The sequence below is a fragment of the Passer montanus genome, unplaced genomic scaffold, assembly GCF_014805655.1.
Source record: "Passer montanus isolate IOZ18808 unplaced genomic scaffold, ASM1480565v1 scaffold18, whole genome shotgun sequence".
NCBI lineage: Eukaryota > Metazoa > Chordata > Aves > Passeriformes > Passeridae > Passer > Passer montanus.
The window spans coordinates 11,229,685-11,255,817 of NW_024365381.1; the positions used below are offsets into that span (position 1 = coordinate 11,229,685).

The 26,133-nt window shown below is 39.3% G+C and overlaps 1 protein-coding gene across 1 annotated transcript in view; it reads left to right on the forward strand.

Moving 5' to 3' along the window:
- The window catches only part of SPTBN5 (spectrin beta, non-erythrocytic 5), a 91,332-nt gene that overhangs the window by 9,341 nt on the left and 55,858 nt on the right, over positions 1-26,133 (forward strand). Inside the window, exons 7-31 of the mRNA XM_039704931.1 lie at positions 861-999; positions 2,340-2,572; positions 3,017-3,170; positions 3,658-3,858; positions 5,003-5,209; positions 6,353-6,544; positions 7,261-7,413; positions 7,933-8,063; positions 8,723-8,974; positions 9,510-9,797; positions 10,440-10,686; positions 11,515-11,654; positions 12,635-12,734; positions 13,343-13,513; positions 13,602-13,766; positions 14,508-14,734; positions 15,277-15,463; positions 16,615-16,815; positions 17,850-17,966; positions 18,518-18,681; positions 20,407-20,539; positions 21,370-21,515; positions 22,636-22,750; positions 24,669-24,779; positions 25,925-26,104. Coding sequence (XP_039560865.1) covers positions 861-999; positions 2,340-2,572; positions 3,017-3,170; positions 3,658-3,858; positions 5,003-5,209; positions 6,353-6,544; positions 7,261-7,413; positions 7,933-8,063; positions 8,723-8,974; positions 9,510-9,797; positions 10,440-10,686; positions 11,515-11,654; positions 12,635-12,734; positions 13,343-13,513; positions 13,602-13,766; positions 14,508-14,734; positions 15,277-15,463; positions 16,615-16,815; positions 17,850-17,966; positions 18,518-18,681; positions 20,407-20,539; positions 21,370-21,515; positions 22,636-22,750; positions 24,669-24,779; positions 25,925-26,104 — 4,354 coding nt within the window. The remainder of the gene's footprint in view (positions 1-860; positions 1,000-2,339; positions 2,573-3,016; positions 3,171-3,657; positions 3,859-5,002; positions 5,210-6,352; positions 6,545-7,260; positions 7,414-7,932; positions 8,064-8,722; positions 8,975-9,509; positions 9,798-10,439; positions 10,687-11,514; positions 11,655-12,634; positions 12,735-13,342; positions 13,514-13,601; positions 13,767-14,507; positions 14,735-15,276; positions 15,464-16,614; positions 16,816-17,849; positions 17,967-18,517; positions 18,682-20,406; positions 20,540-21,369; positions 21,516-22,635; positions 22,751-24,668; positions 24,780-25,924; positions 26,105-26,133) is intronic.

The window sequence follows — 26,133 nt, forward strand, 5'->3', positions numbered from 1 at the left end:
TCTACCTGTGAACAGTTTCAGCAGACATGGAAAACACTTCATCTTCTTCAAAATTCTAACCTTTTTCCTTGAATGATCAAAGCCTCAGACCAATTTGTGGTGAAAAATATTTTTAAGGTGTTTTTGTTATATATGAAAATACACCTACAAATTTCTACCAAATATTCTATCTGCCATAAAAAATGCTTAGAGAGATTATATTCTTTTCCCAAATCAACATATTTCTATTTCAGTCTGCAATTTGGGGAGATATTAATTGGTTAAGGCATGGTATTCTCAGATTAACTCTGTTCTGGGGCAAATATTGAGAAATTATAAATTCTCTGATTATCTCATGTTATTATATAGCCTGGTTTGTTCCCATCTAAGAATGCCATATAAATAACTTCTCTCATGGTATTTTAATGCATTTAGAAATTCAGACAAAATCAAGACCCTCTGTGAAAACTCAGGAAAACAGTTCAAAAAGAGTAAATCAAACTATGAGATCAGATTGTGACTCATTATAGGGTTTAGATTAATATTTTACTTTAAGCAGTCATTTAAAGAGCACTTCATTGTTTCCAAGCCTTTCTGCTGTATCAAGCAAAAGCACTGGAGCAAAAAAAATAAGATGTTTTATGAACATCCTTAAAAACAATGTCTAAATTCGAAGAATTCAATGACAGTTGATGTCTGGTCAAAATTCCTGTAATGACATCTTTTTTAACCTGTTTTTTGCTCCTGGCCTGTCCTCTTACACTGACGTCAAGAGTCGTGTGTGTTCATTTGGCTCCTCTAAAGCTGCAAGCACTGAGAATCCTGCAGTGATACCCAAGGTCTTTGGTCCAAACTGGTAATTTCTTTCTCTTCCTTTGCAGGCAAAAGAGCATTTCAAAGCAATGGCAGGATCTCCTGGATCAGCTGCAGAGACGAGAACAATCCTTGGGAATCATGCAGGAAATTCTGGGCCTCCTGAGGGACATAGATGCCATTACAGAGGAGCTGAAAGAGCTGCAGGTACTGAGTCCTCTCCAGCAGCAGACAACTTGCAGTGCTGCCAGTGTGTGTCCCTGTGTTCCAGGGACTGACTGGTGCCAACAGGAGATAAGTCTATCAGCTACAGAAAAAATACACCATTTTTACCTAGATGCCAAATTGAGCATTTTGGTTCATCATCACAGATAACTGCACAAGGGAAAACAGGCTTTGCTATAGAGCATTTCCTTAATCAGAAAGCCAGGAATCCTATTACATGGAATGTACTACAGGTTTGAGTTATATGGTAATATAAAGATGTGAAATAATATTTTCTAAATGTACGAGTGCAAAAGCAAAAGTGGAATAAACACACTCCTGTTTCCATTCTTCTGAATTAGCTTCTGGAAGTTCCTGCAGTAATTTTACAGATGGGAATTAGCTCAGGCTTACAGGTACATAAGCTTGTGAGAAAGAAAAGTTCCACTGTAAATGCATAGTGGTTGCTTTTAGCAAGGATTTCCAACTGTTAGCAGGGTGTCAGAGCACAAACTCTTCAGCATGAGAAATAACTGGGTTCATATTGATTTTGTAATGGAAGGAAGTATGTATGCATACTTTGCCTTGAAGACAGAAAAATCCTCATGACTACTGGTTACTTTGTACCCAAGCTGAAAGAGTCAGCATGCTATATGAAGCTGTGGATTTCAAATTAAAGAGCTATCTCTAAGTTATAAATATTTCTGTCCTAGTGCTAGTAGGCAAAGAATATCTAATGGTAATAGTGTAGTTGGAACAGCAATGGTGTGAGAATATGGGAGAAGATTGGTAAGGAGAGATAGTACCCTAGGATTAATAGTTGTATCCATTGATACAATTAGGAAGAAAACTGATAAGCACTTCTCATCAGTCACCAATTAAATACTGTAAAGTAATTATTTTCATTATTTCTCTAGACTAGTAGACTCCTCAAATAGAAGAACATTGCAGATAGAACATATCATAGAATGGGATATTGTGGGATAATTCTTCAAATGCAGACTGTGAATCAGTCTGCCTACAGATGGGTCTACAGCAGAGATATTCATTGCACCCACAAATTCTGAGACACTGAGTGCTTAACCAGAAGAAATATCTTAGGTGCAAAAACAGCTGCCTATTTGATGAGCCCATTATTTACACTGCAGCAGATCAAAACTCAGGATTGTTGCCATTAGCTTGTGGAATTGAAAAAAAATACGCAAGTTTTTGGCTTTACCTATCTGACTTTCTAGGACATTTAGAAGCTATGAGAGACAAAAGGAATCTTTCAACTGATTCATTTGCACTGAGACCCTGAATGGACTCTCTGAAATTGTCTATTTTTTTTTCTCACTTTGTAGGTGCTGGTGAATTCCCAGGACTGTGGGAAGCAGCTCCTTGAAGTAGTAGATTTGCTGCAGAATCACAACTTGGTTGACTCGCAGATCTCTTCCTATGATGACAGATTGACGCACATCACCCAGAGAACAGCAGAAATCAACAAGGACAGCACAGTTAAATCAGAATTGCTTTATGCAAAAGTGCAGATGCTTCGTCAGCTGTACCAGAACCTCACAGCTCAGAGCAAGTCACGGTAGGGCTGTGCTTGTGGCTCTCTTCTTGCTGATTAGGATACCCAGAGTGCCATTCTTTAATGAGAAGGCACAGCTTCCCAGCATTTGAAATTTTGTCATTTCTCCATTTAGAGACATAAAGACAAAAGCAACTCGAGTGTCTAGATTGCAATTGTAAAAGGATCACTCACTTTCATAGATGAATAACACATTCACTCTCAGCATTTATTATAACTTGCTGTATGAGAAGTCTGAATAGCAAATGCTTATCACCTCATCTCCTGGAGAAAGAAGGAAATGCAATTTTGTTTCTTTTGTCTTATTCCATGAATAAATTAATATATGACAAAGAGGAGCTAAAGGCATTTAAATTCTCAATTTTTAAATTTTTCTTTGATCAATCTACCACTGTCTTCATGGAATCTTAACTCTGACAATCACACACTGTTTGTTCCTTGGTTCAGTAAATCTCAGCTAGAAGAGGCTTTGAAGCTTTTTGAATTCTTCCGTGACTGCAAAGAGGAAGAATCGTGGATCTCTGAGAAGTGGAAGCTGGCAAGAATGACAACATTAGGGAAAGATGTCAGCCAGATCACAGCCTCTATTCAGAAGAACAAGGTATCTTACTTTGCTGCTGGTGGCTTGTCTTTGTATTAAAGCAAGATTTTAGAACATCCATGTCTTTCAGTTCAGTCAGTGCAGCATTTATAAGAATGCTGTCAAACTAATCCTTATCTCAAGTGTCATGATCAGAGTTTGGAATTTTTAAAAAATGTATAGGGTAAGCATTTCTTTCCAAAAGAGGGGAAGGAAAGGGTGGAGAAGGAATATTCTTCATACTGGACTAGAAGTGGGACTTCTTGTGAAGACACTGGGCTCCAGATTAGCAAACTTTTGATGGGCAAAAAAAAAGGTTGCTAGTTTCTGTGTTTCTCACCTTCTTTTCCTGTCCAAGAGAGATGAGGGTAAAGACAGAAGTGGTGAAAAGATCAGACATGAGGCTCTTGGAAATGTCTGCATCTCAGCAGCAGAGGGTAGGAGCCTCTCTTTTCTCTTGGCTTGTGGGGAATTAGCTGTGCTGACATGTTTCCTGTCCTTGTGCTAGGCTCTTGAAGCAGAGTGCAATTCACACAGGGCCATATGTACAGATGTGATGAGGAGGGGCTGGGAGCTCAGCCAAAAGAACCCCATGCGCCAGGATGACATTCTGAGGCAGACAGACAACCTCCAGAAGCTGTGGCAGCAGCTCCAAGACGAGGTGGCTGATCGCAAAAGCCGCCTGCAGGCAGCAGCCCTCATCAAACAGGTAAGCGGGTTCTGCTGGGGTGTGTGATAGGTGGGACATGGATGTGACTCAGTTCTGCCCCATGCCCCCACGTGGAAGACAACAATGTCGGAAAAGGCTTCCTCTCTTGGTCTTCAAAAAGATCTCTGGCAGTGAAATCTCAACCCTCCTGAGCACGCAGGAGATTTGAGCAGCTGGGAGATGCTCTAAAGGTAAAAATGCTAAAGGGAGTAACTCACATGACAGCACTACTGCAGGGTCTTTTTAGAGGGTGGATCAGATAACTATGTGACATATTTCAAAAATTAAAAAAATTCCAAAGACCACCAACAAAAGAAAAGTGTTGTAAGACTTAGATTAACCATGGACTTCACAAATCCTGCAAAGCATTTCACCCTTCCATTCTGACCTACAATTTCATTCCCACAAACATTCACACATCTGCAAATAAAGAATTTGTATAAAAGCAACATTCTTAAGTCATATCACATTATCTCAGATATTCTTATTCTCCCCCCCCTAAAATTTTGCTCAGTCTGTTTTTTCTCTTAAATGTTTGAACAAAACTGAACAGGTTTTTTCTTCAGAAAGTCTAAATTCTCTCTTCTCTCTGTTAAGTTTGACATCATTATATTGTTTTTATTTTTCTTTGTCTCTCATTACTATAGGCATTCTTTTTTTCCTGTTGTACCTTTATTCTATGCATCAAACCCTTGTTTTATCCTTCTAACCATAGGCAGGCAAACTGAAAATTCTGGAAAAAAAGTAAACTTCTGTTGTAGACCAAGTTCATTGCTTGTTCCTTAAACAATTAGAAAATACCTATTGGCATAACGTAGTGATGCCTACCAACATCATACACTGTGGGTTCCTTTTATAGCTGTTGTTATGTACCATACTTGTTAGGAGTTTTTAAACAGCTATATAGGCAATCCTTGAATCTCTTTACTCACTATAATTTTGTGAATTAGCTGTGTTGTGAGCATGAAATACATGCTCACATAAATAGAGTTACCTTATCCATAGCTGTCACAACACCTAGAAGTAACCTTATGGCTTCAGACCTAATGGAATTTCTCCTTATTCATAAATTTACAAAGAGCAAGGAGCTGGATATGATACTTCTAGCGTGAATCCAGGTGTTTTCCTCCCTGTGTTCCTTCAGTACTTTGCTGACATCGATGAAGCAGATTCGTGGCTGCGAGAGAGGCAGCCCCTGCTCGCCAGCAAGGACTATGGCAAAGACGAATCAAGCGCCGAAGCGCTGCTGCATCGTCACCTGCGCCTGGAGAAGGAGATTGCAGCCTATTCCTCCGAGATGAGGCGCCTCAAGGAGCAGGCTGACATCGCAGCACAGCAGGCTCCAGCTGCAGTAAGTACAGGAGGGATTGTGTCACACTGTGTTGAAGAATGTAAACGAAATAGTTTTTCAATTATTTATTTTTTATTTATTTTACCCAATATTCCAAATTAAGTTTTTAATTAGAACTGGGGAAATTTTTTAAGCTAAAATGAAGTTCCTTGTGTGCTCGTAGCACACCTAGTTAGTATTCTTTGAAGTGCTAGAAATACTCTCATCCATGTTAGTACCCTCTACTGGTCCTCAGAAATACATTCTCACTCTTTATTCTCATAAAATTATTAATTTCAATAATCTTTAAAAAGCAGGCATTTAATCAAAACATCCTTAAAAATTCTTCTGGTACCCTAATGTAGTGAAGAACTATCCCACAACTCCCGGAGCAAGTCATACTATCCCTTATTTTTAAGGCAAATGAGCTGAAGTCAAGCTCTTCAGATGCCGCTCTTTTTCACTGACTAGAAAGGGGATTTTTGACCTGAGATCAGCACATTTAATAGCAGAATTCAGGGGAGGTGAATAAATGACACAATTCATAGTTTGCTTCTTTAAACGTCTATATTCACTCAATGTTTAGCCCAATAAATTTGAGAGCAATGGGCATCTCTTGTGATCTTTCCTTTACCTCATCAATCTAAAATTAATTTTTATTAGAAAAATACTTTATTACATTGCTATGAAATATGAAAAAGCAATGACAAGATGGTGTTGATGCACAAATAGGAGTATTGATTCACTAGGGCACTCAAATTTTGAAACTGGAAGTGTTCAGGTACCAAAACATCACCACAAAGAGAACCGTGAGCATAGTTGGTTGCCTTGCTTTGCTGGCATTTCTGGAAATAAAAAAGCTCCTCCAACCAAACAACTTTGTTTTGGGCAGAAAATGAAAATTTTTACTGTATCAATGCATTTTAAAATAAGCTGAATTAAACTTCTACTTAAAAAAAAAACAAACAAAATATTTTTCAAGTTTTTAAATTAATTTTTCAGAATAAAACAGTGGAAACAGTTTCCAAAAAATACTGGAAGTTTTTGATTTAAAGGGTCATAATGCTGTGATTTGAGCTGGAAAATCCAAATTTTCCTTCCAAATGAAATTTTATCCAAATCAGAAATTCTTATCCATTTATTTTGTTAAATTTTTCTTAACAGATAACAAAGAGGGAAGCCCCAAGTGACTTAAACCAAAAGACAACTAAGCTACCATTCAGTCGAACCTGGGCAACATCTGAAACTGCATCCACTGGAACCTCAAGTCTGGATGATCATTTTCTTCCAGAGAATATCTGGAAGACCCAAGAAGAAATAGATTCACTTTACGAACATCTACAGACTATGGCTGAGGTATAATATTCCTTTCGGCTGTGCAGTTCATGAAAAAATCCAAACCTGTGAAAAATTGAAATTAAGTGCTTTGCTGGCTTCTGCTTTTCAGTTTAATAATACACCTCAATCCTGTTAATTTCTGTAGGACTTCAAGCCTTGAGATTATCACTGAAATTTTGTAACAAAACGGATTTTATGTGGGCAAATTTCATATTTATATTCCAGTACTTTTAGTCCATGAAGAACAGATTCTTTTGTGTAATCCTTTTCTCCCCTTAATGCTTGTTTATTGTAGCTCCTAAATCACCAGGCTGTCTTGCCTGATACCAGAAAAAATAAACTGCAACCTGCATTTTGTTAATATGCTGCTCTTCACTCAAACCTGCTCTAATCGTGCCCTAAAGACTGACACAAACATGTTGTATGCGACTTTTACATATTCTAGAGACTGCTGCCTTATGTCTTCAGCGAGCAGCAGCAGGTAGCACAGCAGCCTTCCTTACTGTCTAGAGGCTGAGCACCTTCCAAATGATTCTCTTATGCTTTTACACCACTGTTGCTCTGGAAGAAGTATTGTGATCTTAAAATTTCATGTTTTGTTCTCTTTCAGCAGTGTCTGGGAAAACTGCTAAGCTTCTAAGTGTATTGTAGCTTAAATGGAAGGATCTTTTCTCTGTTCCTTCAAATGGTAAGGAATTACTACAACAATAGTTAAGTCTTCATCTCTCTTACAGAACAGGAAAAAGGCTCTGGAGGAGATGATTGGATATTATCGCTTCTGTAGCTCTTGCGAAGAATTTCAGTCGTGGATGAGAGATAAAGAGAACATTTTCCGCACGCTTCAACCTCAAGCAGACAATGTGGAGGTCATGCAGCAGAAATATCAGGTACCCCTTCTACTCTTCCCAGATGACACCTTTTAAATCAATTTTACCATAAGAAAAATTATAAAGTTGAGAAGTGATGTTTTGAGAGCCTTTTCATTCATTTCAACTTAGAGAGTCATGCAAAGGCCAGATAATTCTTTTGATAGACTATGCCAAATTACTGAAACCGATGTGACTGTGTCCCTTTATCTTCCTGTGAACACGGTATCCTGTACAAATATCATGATAGACAAGGATTCTTTCTGTCATTTATCTTGCATCACTTTTAAAAAGTAGCAAATTATTAAAAAATCCATCAGTGCACTTGCATCCCAGTGGAGTGGGACATATGTGCACAGTGTGCACAGCAGGGAGGTCAGGGGGCTGCAGGGGAATTGTGTGCACAGGTGTGCATGGAGTCAACAGGCAGGCAAGGGGAGAAGCCACCTGTGAAAGAGGGATATGAGTGGATATAAGAGATTATTGAGAATTGTGTCCACAGAAATGGAAAAATCTCATGTTTGTATTTTTCCATTTTAGAGATTTTTAACGGAACTGGCTGCAGGCAAAGGCCAACTGGAAGACATTGAAAACTTAGCTGCTAAATATGGGAAGATCAGTCCCAGCAAATATTTTGAGATCCAGACTTGGATGGAAAAGATCAACATCAGGTAAAAATGCTACTGATAAGCAGAGGATTGTTTAATGGGCATAATTGGAGAGCTGACCATTCATATCCCTTCTTGACAAGAGTGCCACCAACGGGAAAGGGACAGCCCTCAGCTGGCTGTAGGCTGGCCCTGAGTTCAGTGCCATGCTTCCAGGACTGAGGGTGTCCCCCAGGACCCTGGTACCAAATTGCTTAAACTGTAGAAATCTGTGTGTGCATGTTAAAGCACAATATGAATTCATCCACAGGTGACAATGTTGTGTTCCGAGTAGGTCTGCAGCACTGCAGCTGATTTGGTTGCTTAAGCATCAGGGTGAGAACACACTTCACAAATCTTGAAAGGAACATCAAACCATGTTTGACTTCACCAGGAGTATTTCGTACCTGTTGTGAATGTATTCCTGCTACCATGTCACTCAGTGGGCATAGGCAGGTCCTGATTTTGACCAGGGTTGTTTAATTGCATCTTGTTCAGAGTGTTCTGGTCACCTAAGCAAGTCCCCACTTTTGAGATGACACTGATATGAACTTTGGGCTGTTCACCCCCACCCAGCCCAACCATTTAAGTCCTGATTTAGTCTTTATTCAAGACTTTTTCTGAAGAGAAAACAGATACAGTTCATTCATAACAATGGCTGCAAATTGTTATCTCACTTCAAGATGGCAATCCATGGAAACACTGAAGGAGGAGAAAGGCTCTGAGCTGATTGGAGTGGCTGATGTGAGGACATTTCTTCAGGACTGTCAGAGCATAGGAGTGCTACTGCAAGACAAGATGGTCCAACTCAGGGATCTGGAACCAGGGAACTCGCCTGCTGGACTGGAGTCAGATAAGCGCAAACTGTACACAATTGAGAGAGAGGTCCTGGTGACAGAGAGGAAAATTGAATACTTGAGGAGTGTTGCAAAATCGTAAGGAGCCTTCTTTATGTTTTTACTTTCTTTGCTAGTTCTCTAAGATCATGCTGTAAATTATGGCTATAAAGAGAAAAAGCAGCTTTTAAAGTTTCTCTTTCTAGAAATCCATAGAACTCGCTTGCTGGACTGAGCTGATCTCTCTTGAGTGTGGCTGGGTGACTGGGAGGTGTTTGTTTCCAGACTTCACAGTTGTAGAAGAATGAATACCACAGGATTGTTTGTGGCTCTAAAAAATCCTCTCTACTAATGTTAGTTACCTACTTCAAAATGTGGCGGTATTGCTTAGGTCCTGAAAGAGGGTAATCAGGGGAAGCAAGGTGATGGTAGGAAAACAGCAGATAATTATGCAAAGGAGTTTAAATTTGAAATATTAAGTTTTTTACTTAAATTTTCAATACATTCACAATAGGGATATGTTGCCTTAGCTGACTTTCTTTTTAATGGGAACTCTAAATATTCTAATCCATTCCTTTTAAAAGTACTGGTTCAAGCTCTAAGTGTTCATACTGTTGAATGTATTTTATTGAAGGATCAAGGACACCAACCCTGCAGAGAGCAGAGCCATCACTGAGCAGGTAGAAAACATGGAGAGGCTTCTAGCAAAGCTCAAGCTGGAGATCCAAGAGAAGCGAGACATTCTGCAGTGGGCCCAGAACCAGCAGTCCTTCCTGCAAGACAGCCGTAGGCTCCTGCTATGGGCAGAGGGCATTCGGGAGAAACTGAGCAGTGAAGAAATGGGTCTGGACGTGGGATCTGCAGAGCAACTGCTGAAGGAACATCAAGACCTGCTGATAGAAATTGGCTCTCAGAGTGAGAGGTAGAGAGATCCTGGCAGGGTGGGCAGAGTGGGGTGGTATGACAACAGTACTGTGAAATTGAAACATGTAAATCATGTACATAAATTGTGCATGAAGGTCATACCAAAATTTTATTCACGTGCACTTGAATGTGCAAGACAAAAGGGGACTGCAAAACGTAAAGTCTTGTCAGCTTTTGCATACTTATCCTGAAGGCTGGAGGAGGGGAAAGGAGGAGCTGTATGTTTGCAGCAGTAGAATTCCACAAGCTCTCCTGACAGTTTCAGAAAGTGCCAACTGTACTTTATTCCAGTACCCCTTTCCTCCTCAGGCCTTATGCTTCCATTTGCCATCATTTTCAGTTCTTCTTCTGCACTGTTATGACTTTCCAGATACTGTTGACCCTCCTTTCCCTTTAATGTGAAAGCCTGCTTATGTGGGCTTTCAGTCCAGATGGGGAAATCTCACCTGCTGCCTCCAGCGTGCATCCCTGAGCAATAAAACAGCTGCACTTTGTAGTGCATAGCCTGCAGGGAAAAGGTAATAGGTAGGGAGGGAAACTTGGTGTATGGGTACTGCCAAGAGAGCAAAGAGCTGTGATGAAAGAGAATTCATATTCCCTCGTGCAGTGAGGTCTCATTTTTCTTTTTGACTCTGGGAAGATTTCTGCAGCTTGAAGAACTTGGACGCAAAGTAGTCCACCAACAACCCAGTAACAACAGGAGCAGAGATGTCCACCAGACCATGGAGAGACTGGCCAAGGAGAACAAAGAGCTGGAGGAAATGTGGGAAAAGCGATGGAAAAAGCTGCAGGATGGCCTGGAATTGCAGAAGTTCAATAGGGAGGGAGACCGTATCAATGCAGCCCTCTCTGGCCATGAGGCTTTTCTCCGGGGGGATGACCTTGGGGTATGTACAGCAGCTGAGCTTGTTTCTCCTGCTTCTGCTCCCCATCCAGGGAGTAGCAACAACCTTCTTTATTAGAATGGCTTCTTTATTCTTCTGATCACTTCTATACTTGAGAACTAGACTTTCAGGATCTTATTAACATTCTTATGCTCTTACTCATCTTAATGAGAACAAAGCTCATTGTCCCTCAAAAAAAAAAAAATTAAATAGCTAGGATTGTGATTTGTTGCTGTTTGTGCATGTCATATGGTTTACATAAAATTGACTCATCCATTAAAAAATAAGGTTTCCACTTAAACATAATAATTTTTTTCAAATAAAAATGTAACCTTTTTTTTTTTTAAAAAAAGCTTTTTCTTTCATTAATTTAAGAATATTAAAACATATGAAGCAAAAAAATGCAGAAAATATTCACAAAATCAGTGAAGAAGGAGGTTGTGATCTCTCACTGCCTCTTATGTTCTCTCTTAACTGAACCCAAAACATTGATACTTTGAGATCAACTGGGTGGAATAAAGTTTTGCAAGTTAGTCTTTTGTCTTGCATATCCCTAGATGGGCCAGAGTGGGGACATAAATTTAGAATGCTGATTTTCTTAAAATGTGAAAATGGAACCATAATGGAAACATAGAACAGGGAAACTAGATATGATGCAAACCTGCTGCTTGTTTGTAGCCCTGAACATCCTTGGGCTCATGCAAAATGTACACTCTATTTCCTGCCTGAGAGAAAAGGAAGAAAGTAAGGTCCAACTTAATTTTTTTTCCACTGCTACAGAAACAATAAGAACAAGAAAAGTCCTGATCAAATTTTCTTTTCCAAATGCAGGACCATGTAGATGCTGTTCGAAGCCTGCTGAAGCGACATCAGGAATTTGAGCAACTGCTGATGGCACTGAAGAGACGAGTGGAAGCACTCAATGAAAACGGGGTGAACCTACTAGAGAGCAGGCACTTTGCATCTCCTGTGTAAGTCCAAACCCATTGCTTTTTTATTTATCTTTAATAAATGGTCCAGTGTGGTCATGTGAAATAAAAAATTTTCTCTGAAGAGAAATTAGTTGACCTCCAATCCACAATTTGATGGATAAGGGAGCCAAAGGTAATTATTTTCAAAAAATAGATTTCCTGTGCTCTTAGGACAAAGGAACTTTAGGTTAAATGTGGCATTTGGCAGAATACTAGAATAATTTGGTTTGTATCATAAATTACACATAGTGATGAAACTTCCTTAGAGTGAACTTGTTAAACACCTACAGAAAAAGAACTCCTTAATTTGTCGGTGTCGCATTTTAGAAATACGGTTTGCTTTCAAAAAGTTACTGAAGACTTCACAAGCAAAATTCTTCAGGAGCAGCTCCTTTGTGTTTTTGTCCAAGCTGAACTCTTACCTGTAATTCCTTTTTCTGTGCTAGAGCCACTAGGATCTAGCAAGGCGGACCTCTTTGCAAACAAGAGTTAGAAATAGAGGGTTAGAATGGACCTATTGGATCAGAAGACTTGTGATCATAAGTGATAATGTCTTGAATACTGCATCCACAAATTTGTAAAACTGCCCTTAAGATCTGCTTTCTTGCCAGCACTACTACCATTAGAAAGCCATTCCAAAGCCTCATTGCACTTACACCAAAGTGGAAGTTATTAGTTAATTATAAATAACATAACAATACTATGGAATATTGGGAGCAGAGGGAGGTCTCAGTGTTCCAGTGTATGGCTGCAGTGCACTAATGTGACACAGCCATACAGGAGGAAAATCCAGAGCAGCTGGCAAGCAATACCTGCTCTCCAGGTGAGCCCAACTTAGGGATGGGACAAGGCCATATATCCCTTCTTCCTGTCAGCAAAGTTGTACAAACTAGATTACATTTATATCACAGTCATGACTGCAGCATAAGCAAGGGGAAACAACATTAGTACAGCATTGGACTTCCTGTTTTTCTTGGTAGTATTGAAGAGAGGATGGTCACCCTCCGGAGAAGGTGGGACCAGCTGATACAGAGCAATGCCCAGCGAAAACAGAGGTTGTTGGATTCCCTACAGCTACAGGTAACTGATACTGCAGATTTGGTCAGGCATCTGTGAATTTGGAATTTTACACTTTGTCTTAATATGAGACAAAAACTCAAACTGCTGAGCATTCCTACCACAGCTCACTTTCTCTTTGGCTGTGGGACAGAGCTTTGTTTTCCAGGGAGCAGATGATGTATTGGCAATAAAACTTACAAAGCTATAACCATAGAAAATGGGGGAAAAAAAAAGAAAAAAAAAAGAGGAGATTCTGAATGAAAAACATCAACAGAATGCTTTCTCTACTGGTTAAATTTATTCTGCTCATTACTTACTGTTGTTCTGGGACTTAATAACTTAGTACAGTTAATCTAAGTTTTGGCATCAAATTTAGTTTCTATGCTGAGATATGAAGTTATATGTTGCCGTGATATTTTAGTGAAAAAGCCTCTGCTATACTGGAGGATTGGTCCTCTTCTGGTTAAAATATTCTATCAATGATGCAAAACTTGACTGACAATTACAAGCAGCGGATTAGTAAATGTGGTAAAAAAGGGACCAAGATGATGGCTTTAAACCTCATCTATAGTTCAATATGATACTTCTTCACCAGTTAAATCAATTTAATCCTGTTTATTTTCTGTAAGGAGTTTAATCGTGATGCTGCTGAGCTTTTAATATGGATGGAAGAGAAGTACAAGATTGCATCAGATGAATCCTATCGTGATCCAACAAATGTTCTACGCAAGCTGAAGTGGCATGAGGCTGCTGAAAAGGAAATGTTGGCTAATGAGGAGCACTTTACAACGCTGATAAAGGTGAAGGCAGCTTTGAAGCTGTTTTCCATCTTGTACCAAAAATCATAGATGCTGACTGCTAATAAAGTGATGCACTGTGTTTCTCCAGAAAGGAAATAAATTGATTCAAGACAACCATTATGCTGCAGTTTCTGTCCAGGAGAAGATGTCAGAGCTTCAGAAGAAGTGGAAGGAATTATATGGCAAGATGATAGAGCGGGGTGACAAACTGAGACAAGCTGGACAGCAGGAACAGCTCATGGAACTGCTGCAGGTCAGGAAGTCATGAGGAACAGAGGGGAGTAATGGCCTAGGAGCCTGGCTCTTCTATTGTGTGGACAGCACATAAAAGAGAATACCATCCCAATGGAAGTGGTTTTTAAGGTCTCCATTTTGTCTACAGTTCCTGGAAAGGAACCCCAATATTATACTGTCCAAGCTAACTTCAAATTTATGAGCGTAATAACACTGCTAGCAAAGAATCAGGCAGTTGAATTCAGGCTCAACACTGCATCTGTGTGGCCAACCTGTACTGGGAAAACAACCCAAACTCTGTAGGGGTCAGTGCTATACAAACATAGCTGCTTGTCTGGAGGCAGTCTGGGGCTGCAGGCATGGCAATGTATTAAGCACATGGTCATCCAGTCAAATTTTATAACAAGGACAATATGCTGTGAAGATGTTTTGAGACCATTATGAATGGAAGTGCTGTTGAGTTACAGCTACAATCTGAAGTCTTTGATGATTGTCTGACTCTTTTATATTATGTTGCTGCAGATATTTCGACTGTTTTCAATGATGTGCTTTAGTGTCTCAGAGAGAAGAGTACTCCAAAACAGCGCACAAAAGAAAATATTCCCAGAAGATGTCTCTTAGAGACATCCAGACATCATATTACCAAGAAAGTACAATGGGATTTAAAAATTGTGTCCAGGAAGCTGTCATAGGAGGGGGTGAGTGTAAGAAAATGTTGTTGAAAGAACAGTATGAGTGTGCTGTAATCTTTTCCTGGCAGGATGCCAAAAAGAAGATAGAAAAAATTGAGAAAGTTCTTCAGGAATCTGAGACAGGCCATGATTTGCGCTCCAGCCGCGATCTACTCAAGCAGCACAGACAGCTGGAAAATGAGACACGTGAGCTGGCAGAGAAAATGAATGCCATTGTATCTCATGCAAGGAAAATGGCCACCAATCACTTTGACTCCCAGAGGATTCTGGATGAAACACAGAAATATCTGAAAAGGTACAGTGTCCCTCTGTTTTTTGTCCCTGCCCACCTCTTGTTACAAATTGCATTTTTTATTCTACCTTCTAAAAAAATTCTCTTGGTTGATTAAGTTTAACCCATACTCAGGAAAGATTTTTCCTGCCAACTGGAACAAAACTGTGCTTTGATCTGCACCTACACAGCTGCCTGTTGACCCACCTCAACCTTTATGACTGAACATTGCTCCTTGCCAGCTGCACTCCTCCTCTAGTCCCTTTCTTATCTACAGGTCATCCATTGCTTTGTAAGAGGTACGGTGATCCAGCATTCAGTGCATCATGGGACAAACCTAGGACTTTAAAAGTGTAAATAATTTTTTCTCTGTTTACGTTTAGTGTTATCATATAGGTCTGCTTGCCAAGGGATCCTTATATGTGCAGCCAGTACTAAACATTGAAATTTAATTACAAAGAAGTGTCCAGTGCTTCAAAATCTCCATGATGGTGTTGTAGCCTAATTCCCTTGGCAGAATGAGGATAAAGCTTTGTTTTAACATATATTTAATGGATGACCCCTAGGTTTGAATCTTTGCAAGCACCTCTTTATGAGAGGCGTAAGTTGCTGGAAGCTGCCGTGGATCTTTATGAGTTCTACCATTCTCATGACATGGAACTGAACTGGATCAATGAGCGCTTGCCTATTGCCCATTCCACCAACTGCGGGAAGTCCTTGGATGTGGCTCAAAACCTGTTGCAAAAGCACAAGGTAACTCCTTTAATCAAGTGCTTTATAGCATGGTTTACCCACTGCATTTCACCTCAGCCTACAACCCTGCCCTGCCCCTGCATGGTCAAAGCTTCCAATGAGTACATTGACTGATTCCAGCTCTGGTCCAGCTAAAACGGTTCAGTGGATCAACACAAATCAGCAGAGTGGTGATGATTTTCAGAACAAATACAACATTCCTCTGAGAAGCTAAAAATTTGTTGTGTTATGGAGTATTATTCATGTGAGAAATTGCATAGCTCTTCCCATTAAAAATGGACAAAAAAACTAGTGCATTTGACACTACATAGAAAAGAGTAAATGAAATAAAACTATTGTAGTTTTCTGCTTATGGCTTCATTATAAATTCTATATTGAAGTTTGTGTGTACTGGATTTTCTAGGAGAGCATATAACAGGCATTTAGCAATTATCTTAAATCTCTACAGATTTTTAAATGGTCTGAACAAGCTACAGTCACTGTGTTTATAAGGACAGGATAATATTAATTTCTGGGGAGTTTGATTCTTTGCAGCAGCTCCTCACAGCCAGAGTGGTACGTCAGTGGTCCTGCACCACAAGCAATGCTGGATTTTGCAGCACCTTAATTGCAAATTTCATTAGAACGTTTATAAGATCAGTGGGGAGGATTTATGGAGCAGTAGTCCAATAGTTTTCATGGTACTGATGACAGTGTCTCTCTTTGCATCATCCTCCAGCCCCTTCATCATCTTGGATATTTTATTTTTCCATCACCAGCTCAACATTTTTTTCTGATTCCTCCAGCTTTATGTCTCATCCTCTGATCTGCTCCTTCTCCCAAACTCCCTGGCTGCTGGACAGGGGGAAGGTCAGGAGCCTGGTAAAGAGAGGACTTTGGTGTAGGGAAGCTAAGGGATGTGTGCTGCTTGCTTACACAGCCTTCCCTCCTCTCTCGAAGGCAGTACCAAGAGCAGAGCATTATGTGTGTGGGGCTGGCACCAGGGACCGAGGCTGCAGGTGTGGTAGAAATAAGACAGTCCTGGTGTCCACTTGCTCTTCTCTGCCCACTGTCACCAGCTGCCAGATTTCCTTAGGATTAGGAGCATGCAGAATTTTCTTGTCCTTACATATCTTCCTTTATTCCTATTTTTTCTTTTACCTCATTCCCAGGAGCTGCAGGCAGAAGTGAATGCCCACAAACAGCAAGTCCAGCGGGTCTTGGATAAAGGAAAGACAATGATTGTAGGCCAGCACCCATCAGCTCAGAAAATAAATGAGAAATGCCAGGAGCTTCTGACTGCCTGGCAGGGCTTGGAGACATCCTGTGAGGAAAGGATGAAGCAGCTGCAGCACTCAGTTGGCTTCCAGGAGGTACAAATTAAAGCAAAGAGCTTGCACAGTAGCTTCTTCAGACAAACAAGAGGACCAAAATGTTAAAGTGAATAAAAAAACCAGCTTTCCTGGGACTGGTATTCTCTCCAGCTGCTTGAGGCCAGACTCATGGGAATGGAGGGCTGGACTGCACAGTTGAATGCAGCCCCCACTCTCAACCTGCTGCTCTACAGGTTCCCTTGGGATCTATACCCATCCCGTATGACTGTGCACAGAACACACGTCTCCTTGTAGTTGCTCCTTTCTCTGTGTCTTTACATAGGCTCAGGCTTCAACTTATTAATGTAATGAATCCTGAACTGGCCTTTCATACTAGAGAATTATGACATGGAAATCAGAAAAGAGGGGATTTCTTGTGCTATCCGTTCTTTACCTGTTTCATGCAATAATTTTCCAGACAATAAAATGATATTGAGGAGCAGATACTCTCAGAGCAAGTTAGGGATTTTAGCTTTAATCTTTTCAATAGGCTTCTGGACCTTCATGCTTAGCCTGGTTTTAAAAAAAAATAAAATTTAAAATTGCATGCAAATATTTATATTGATAATCCAAATGTTCTGCCATCAGTGAGTCATTTAGGAGTGCAGTTACTCAGATAGTACATGCAGAAATATTTGTAGAAATAAACAGCATTTTCATGGAGTTCACAGGCCCAGCTAATGTATATTCCCCGGGGTATTTGATCATCTGGCCTTTATTTGCTCTATATGTGAACACACTTGTCAGTACTGTAGACATTATGAAGCCTGATTCTTACGGTGATTTGAACTTCTCAGGCACAGGAAGGAGAAATGTCCCACTGATATTATACACTTAGTTATCCTGCACTGAAGTCTTCCATCTGTGATCTCTCCATTACTTTATGATTTCACAGAGAACAGTGAATTAAATATTTAATAAAACAGTACAGTAAGCCTTACAGTGCACCATCTATTTAGAATTTATTAGGTAAGAAAAAAAAGTCATTAATGTTTTGAAAGTTGAAGCTTATTTTTTTTCTCTTTAACTGATAGTTTTTAATGAATACATCAGACCTGGAGGCTTGGATAGCAGAAAAATATCCACTTGTGACAAGCAAGGACTATGGTAAAGACGAAGAAGGAACACTGAAACTCATCAAGAAACATAAGGTATTTCTCTGCTTAAATTCTGTAGGCTAGCCTGATCTTTTTGTCCCTCTGCAGTCATAAAATTGTTTGTCTTATTGGTAGTTGAGAGCCCAGCCATCTACAACATTTTGCATTGATATATATCTACATATGGATGCATTGATAGAAGAGATCAGTGCAGTTTGCTAACTTGGTTGGTAAAATGTAGTTTGGGGGGAAAAGAGGATGGTGAATATTCTCATATTCCTCTGAGGCCAAATCTGACTATCTGCTTTCAGCTCCAATAGATGCATGCAGAAGCCTTGTAATTTTTTCCTGAAATCAAAGATACAGATAAAGTATTAATCCAGGATTAATATTCCATCAGGGAATTCTAATTGTCTTTATTCATTTAATTTGTTTGAATTTCTGTACAATTTTTAAATGTTGCTAGAAAATAATCTAAAATTAATCAAGTCTTGGAAATGTCATGTCCTTCCCAGAAATATTTATTTTTCAATAACTACACCCTAGGCTGTTCAGAGTGGCCATCTCGGACAGCTCACTCTCAATTCACTGTTTTTCTTTGCCAGGCACTGGAGCATGAAATTGCCATTTACCAAGATTTGTTAAAAGAACTGAGTGAAAGTGCCCAATCTCTTCCTCTTGTGGGTTCCATCCAGTATATTGAGGTTGATGCACCAAAGGAGCAAGTTCATTCAAGACTCCAGGAGTTACAGGAGCTAGCAGCAGCAAGGTATAAAAGAGAACTCCCCCTTGGATCCTAGATTAGATTCAAAGCCCACTGAAATCAATAAAGGATATCTCCAGTTACTTCACTGGAATTTATATTCATTGTATTGTAAATAAGTTATTCATTATAATTATAATGTTGTTGTTGCTGTTATTAATTTTATTTTACTTCTACAATTTTGTAATTAAATTATATTATCTCCTCTTTTTTAATTATAATTAGGAAATTGCTTGTTTCCATATTATAATTCTGTGCATTTATGAGCTTTTCATTTTACTAAACAAGACATCTGCAATTTATTCAAGGAATTTTGCTACATATTAAGGATTTGATATTTACCAATTTCCTCTTTATCTTTAATCATTCTCCTGTAAAGTGACTTGAGGTCCCAGATTCTGGCTTGCATTTGTGGTATTCAGAATCTGCTATCAATAGGAAAAAAATATTATTAGAATGTTCCCTTAATGTTACTTGAAAATTACTTGATTTTTATATATTGTAAAGGAGACAATAATGGATACACTTATTTATATAGCCAGTGACTGCTAATATAGGAAGGCTTTTACTCTTGAATTAATAATTAACTTCTAATTTAACTTTCAGTTATTATTACAGCAATATATTTACAACACAACACTTGCATATATTTACAGTATGACAGTTGGCTTGTACCAAGGGTTTTAACACTTCTAGTTTGTTTTCAGAAAGGAAAAATTGTATGAACAACTTAGATTTTTCCCCCACAAAAATTTCCCTCAGAAAAGGAAGAGGGCTCTGCAAGCGGAATAACAAATCTGAATACTAGAATAATTAAACCTAAAGAAACTGTTGGTATTTTACCTTTCATTTTTAATCTTGTTTACAGTTGACAAAGTAAAAGCATCTATAGCAAAACCTGTGAATGAAAAGTTCAGAAAAAGAAATAATCTAGAAATATCAAAAGACTTCTGTGTGTTGAACACAGAAATGTTTTGTTTTCATTTTTCTAAGTGTTAACCTGGGTCTTGTGATGCCTTCTTGGTGCTCTGGTTTGCAGCTCTGATCTGCATTCTCCTTGGGCTGGACTCTTAACAAGTTACATCTCTCGTGATGAACATTTGACTCAAACTGGGAAGCCAGATTCTTCTTTCCTGGAATATTTGCACAATGACAGGCTGGCAGATGGAAATCTGATATATTTTTTGCTGTGGAAGCCCTGTAACATGTCTGGCTGAATTATAAAATAATCTAGTCCATTGGAAATATGTAACAGGTTGGAGCAATTCTGCCAAACAGGCAATATGAGAATTGCATCCAAAGGCTTTCATAGCATCTGCTTTCCTGATGCTCAGGAAATAGTTCCTTCTCATTTTCACAAGCAATTAAATTATCTTTAGAAAGACAGATCAAGACAGAGCTGGAAAAAAATAAAGGGATTCTTTCTCATGGAAAGAAAAAACCCAGCAAAAGCAATAACAACAAACCCCAAATAAAATCAAAAACAGAGCAGAGAAAGACCTCAGACAGGCACAGGGCTCTTCTGGGAAATTCAGCTCATGAGATGAGCATGAGCTGGCTGACAGTTATCATCCTACAATCATAATTTCCAAATTTGAGAAATAATCAGCTCTTTCATTACAGAGAATGAGTCTTGATGGTGAGAGGTTTGGGGCATTTGTTGGAAGAAAGCTACTGATAGCCCTTCTCTTATATTATCAATTATATTATCCTGTCTCCTTCCCCCAACAGAGGGAAAAAGCTCGATGAAACTCTTGTCTTGCATGAGTTTCTACGAGAATATGAAGATCTGGAAGACTGGATCACTCAGCAGAAACAAACAGCCAGCTCTGAAGATTATGGAAATGATTATGAACATGTTCTGGTGAGTTTTTTGAGTAACAGATAAAAAAATCAAATAAACTTTATGTAGTGAGACTGTAAACAGATACTAAAGTTATCCTTGAAAACTTAAAAGAAGAGTAAGAAATAAGTATAACTAATTGGGAGATGGGAATAGAAAAGGGCAAAGTGGATGGGAAGAACTGAAGAACAGGCAGCATTGCATCCTGTTACCATGAGGGCTGAGCTGTCTGAAACAACTGCATGCTAAATGTCTACACCTTCAGAAAGCAAATATTTTCTATTTTTAATAAGTAGATATTTCAGTATGGTATCTATTTAGGGTGTTTTTCTTTCTTTTTTTTTTTTAATTATGATTGTTGACATACAGTCCTCTCTAGGTATACCTCTTCACATGACATTGGAACCAACCCATTGTCAGCCTGTTAGAAATCACTACAATTCAGCTGTTCAGAATCTTCATTTTTACAATTTATTTCAAAATAGCTTGTGTCCTAAACCTTAAAATCAGACTACATTATCCATTTACAGTACTGAATACACATTCAGTATTCATTAAGTAAAACCACATAATTTTATAATTGAAATTCATTGTACATAGAATGTTTGTTTCTATCCCTAGTAATAATGCTTATGCCTCCCATCTGCATCACAAAACTCATGTTTTGCTAAGAGTTTGAAGGTGCTCATGGTCTTTGAAGATAGAATCCAGTCATTCTATGAAGTTTCTCCATCTCTAAGTATTATGAGCTTGTCACCTGTTTTTTGGCTGTGTTCTGATGAGCAGGTGTGTTTGGGAAAAGAGAGCACTCAAAAGTGGTTTTCTCGTTTTTCTTGTTTTCTCTTCCAAAGCAACTTTGTGCCAAATATGATACATTCCGACATCAGTTGGAAGCAGCTGGGAAAAGAGTTGTGGCTTTCCAGCAGCTGGCAGACAACTTGCTGAACCAAGGGTATTCTGAGTCCTGGGAAATTCGACAGATGCAGAAACAACTGAGGTAGGAACCTTATTGGGTCTAAAATGCTTTGTCCTTTCCATCTGCTCTCCAGGAGGAGGAAGTAACGAGAAACTAGGAAGGGATAAGGCACGTCCTCCTGGTTCTCTAATAGCAAACTATGTAGTTTGCTCACTGATACAGAGTTGCTTCCATCTTCATTTAAAAATAAACATCACTGACTTGCTGTTTTGGCTCCTTGTAAATTGCTTTGGAGGCACTTTACAAGGTGAACTTCCTTTGCCCTTTGAAACAGGATCACCCGCTGAGAGGCTGGGAGTTTAGATGCTTTTTATTGCTTCTTGTTTTTGAGTATGAATCCCATCACTCTGCAGAATAACATGAAGATGCTCTGAGCTTCTTAGTTGTGGCATCAGTCCAAACTGGCCCAAAGGAGAAGTGTGTCTGCAGGCAGCTGTGATCACCACAATATAAGAAAGACATAAAGCTATTAGAGAGTGTCCAAAGGAGGCCATGAGGATGATGAAGGGCCTTGAGGGGAAGCTGTATGAGGAGGGGCTGAGGTCACTTTCTTGTGAGGGGAAGCGAAGGAGCAGGCATGGATCTCTTCTCTGTGATGACCAGTGACAGGACCAAGGGAATGGCCAGAAGATGAGTCAGGGGAAGCTTAAGTTGCATATTAGGAAAAGTTTTTTTAGCCAGAGGGTGGTTGGGCACTGGAACAGGCTCCTCAGGGAAGCAGTCACATCACCCTGAGTTCAAGCAGTGTTTGGACAAGGCTATCAGATGCATGATGTGATTCTTGGAGGGTTCTGTGCAGGGCCAGGAGTTGGATTTTAATGATTCTTGTGGGTCTTTCCAACTCAGGATTCTGTGATTCTGTGACTCAGTCCTCCAAGTACTGCATATAAAACCTGAAAAGTGCAGTTGGAGGGGGAACTCTTAAATAGGACCATTTATTTAAGTTCCTGGAGCAGACAGGAGGACAGAGTAGGGTGAAAGACCTGCTGCCATTCAGAGAATCACTCCAACAGAATTTAAAGGCAGGGATTAAAAACTAAGCAAGAACAGGTTTTGTTTTCAGTATTTCTCTAGACTGTTGGTCTCCTTTATTCCTAGTTTAAATGTTTTACATTGTTCTTTTCCCCATTCTACCTTGAAGGAACTCTTGGGAAGAGCTGTTGGAAATGACCAGATTACGAGGTGAGCGGCTGAGAGATGCTGAGGCAATTCACAAGTGTTACCAAGATCTGACAGATGCTCTGGCCCATATTGAGGTAAAAATTCATAGGAAAACCTCATATAATGCAAACTTTATTTCAGCTTATTTTTTAAATGGAATATTCTTATGATTCTCAGCATTCTTACTGCTGACTTCAAAAAAATTCTCAGTAAGAAGCCAGTGTGATTACTTACAGCATTAAAAAAAAATCCTGGGTAATCCTTAGACACTTGGGTGGTTACCTTATGAGCACCATTGGTAAAACCAGGTGGAGCTGGAGTTGCTGATCTATGGGAAAAGCTGAGAAGATCAGGGTTTGCAGTAAGGTGCCCCACAGTGCAATGCATACACTGATGTCGTTTGCAGTCGTCAGGCCTAAGAAACTCCTGCCTTACCGTGGTGGTTCTTTGTACACTGTTGTAGTTTTATGTGTGCTGAAGAACTCTCCTCTGAAAAAGGCATTTGTTTGGATTACAATGACCATTAGCCTGGAAAGTTGTCAGGCAATCACGTGATCTGATGTGAAAAGCTGAGCCAAAAATCTTTTCCTCTCATTCCAGTGCCCAGTAGTGGCAATAATTTCAAACAGTCCCAGCAAGAAAACTGGGGGAAGTCTCCTGAAAAAATCTTCAGCCTTCTGTTTTATCTGAACATCCTGAAGAATTTCACAAAGAAACCACATCCTTGCTGTAATGAGAGGTGTGGTTTCCCTAACGCAGATGTTTACAGGAGGCAGTGATCCAAGGGGTTCCACTGTTTGCAAGGCAACAGGCTTTGTTTGGTTACACGTGATGAATTTTCTTGTTTGTGCTGGCAGAGGCTGCCCTATTCAACCATGTTATTCCTGTTTCTTTCCGTCATGAAGAGAAAATCAAATGTAATATTCCACCATTTACCAGCTGGGCTTTTCAGAACCTGGTGCTTATTTGACTTCAATGATGAAGTAGTTAATGCTGAGACAGTGACAAGTAATGGTTCCAAAACACTTCACAGAGCAGCTGCTGGCTTATCCCCATGCTGAGTTTGGTCCAGGCAACCACTACACCCTTTTTGCATTGCATTTGTTAATAGCTTCACACCAGGGAGGGAGAGCAGTCATCTTGTCCATCCCTTGTGTACCCTGGTCAGAAGCCTACCAGGGAAAGCTGTTCTCAGAGGATCATAGTAGTAGCAGATTTGCGTAAGTCACCAACTCCAGTACCATCATAGTATAGGCAACTACAACATGCATCTCCTTTCACAGCACCTTACCAAGAGGCATTGTTGGTATCCCAAACTTGTGATTCTGTTGCAGAAATAGAGTTCTTCAATGGCAAGAAATGTTCTGCTAATTTTCCTTAAACTGACCTGGAACAAATTTCTCATAATTTTAGCAACAGTGCTGTTGTCCAGCTGAAATGCCTTTTCTTTTTACAAGCATTTCAAGTGCATGTCTGGGTAACAACTACATCCACCCAGAACCTTTACTTAATTAATAAAATATCTACATTTCTATTAATGTAGTGGTCCTTCCATTTCTCTCATCTTTACAGTAATCTCTCTTGTGCATCTATAACCAAAATTTTATCTAAAGATGGTTCACAGGAAGACCACCTGTATCTCAAAGAATGGACTGAAACTGTTGCTTGTTAATGCTACTTTTAAGAATTCACTGTCCCAGCAGTAGGTATTCAAGACTAATTCCCAACACAAATCCTGTAAGAAATTTTCTTATATTGTCTGATCAAGGAAAGACACAAACCTTCATTTCTAACAGTCCATTTGAATAGTTTAGCCATTAAGATATTTAGCAGTGAGTTACTAGGAGAGATTTTTCTGGCTTCCTTTTATCCATCATAGTTAAGTAACTCAGAATGTCCTCAAGTGTGCAGTATGAGTTACAGTACCCAAAGTTATTTAATGTAGGCTTGTAGTGAGTTTTGCTTTGAAATGGGAAAAAAACCCCAAAACTTTCTCTGATTTCTTCTTTTTAGGAGAAGTCCAAAAGTATTCCAGATGATGTTGCTAAGGACATGAGAGGTGTGCAAACCCAGCTCCGGAACCACGTGGCCTTGGAGCACGAGCTCTCTGGCAATGAGCAGCAGGTAAATGACAGCCGTTTGTGGTCTTCAATGTGTAGCCAAAGTTCAGTTTTCCAAGATAAATAGAGTAATAATTTGGTATTGTGAACCAAATTATTACGGTCTCTCACAGAAAGCCTGGAAATCTGAAAGCCTGGAAAGTGGTTTTCCTTCATTTTCTGGGTTTTTTTATATAGTCAAGGTCTGATGGCAGTGATAAAGTAGGTAATTAAAACTTTTCAAATAAGGCACATACTCTAATAACTACTGACTATTGAAGTGATTCACAGGGATGTTTTTGATCATGGTTTGAAATGTAGGTTATGCCAAGATTTGTGATATGCTTATTGTCTTCTTCAAAGTGTTCCCAGTGATTACAAGGAAAAATCCAGAATCAGTTTTATGTGCAGAGAACATTAATATTGGTACAAATTGGTCTGTGAGGAAAAAGGATGGTGCTCACAATACAAATATGTAAATGTAATGTAAAGAAATGTAAATTTTAACAAATATGTAAAATTTTATGCCAACAGGTACCTTGTATATGGGAGACCTGATTGGCTTCAACAAGCCAATAAAACTAGTATGAGTTTTCACTCCTTTGTTTAATACATGTAATATTATACAATAGTATATACAGTATAAAACACAGCATGAGATTACTGAGATTATTGAATTTATCCCAGTATTACTTATCAGCAGACTCAAATATTTTGGCCTTGGGGCAGTAACACAGAATTGATCCCATCAGCTTCTCATTACTTTTAAGGGTAAAAAGGCATGAGACTTGCATGAAGAGAATGTAGTCATGGTTAAGCTATATAGTCAATGAGGAAAAAATTGGCTTGCTATTACTTGCATTATAATAGCAATTATAATATTACTTTCATTATTCATATAATAATTGGTGTAGTAAAAAAGGGAAAACAAATCTGCCTCTGAAAAATCACTGTTGTGATGAGCCTTGGCAAACACTGGATGTCACTATTACTCCATAGAACAGACATTATAGAAGTTTTTGTTTAATATGAGAAAAGTTAAGTCAGAAAATGTTGCTTGAGTTGTATTTTCATGTACAGGAAAGACAGCCCTTATCAGAACTTTTCTAACATTAGCAGGAGCTCCATGATGCTCTCCTTCTTACCCTCTTCTTTCACCCCTGTGTACAGCTGCAGGAGCTGATCCACTCTGCAGATGGTGTGCTGCCCCATTGCTCCAAGAGGCAGGTGGAAGAGCTGAAGGCAAAGCAGCAGGCAATAGTCACCAACTGGAAGGCCCTGAAGGCCAAAGTGGAGCAGCGCAGGAGACTCCTGGAACAAGCCTACAAGCTGTATGAGTTTCAGGCACATGTGAGCACCTCTGTCCTTTGTCCTTCACT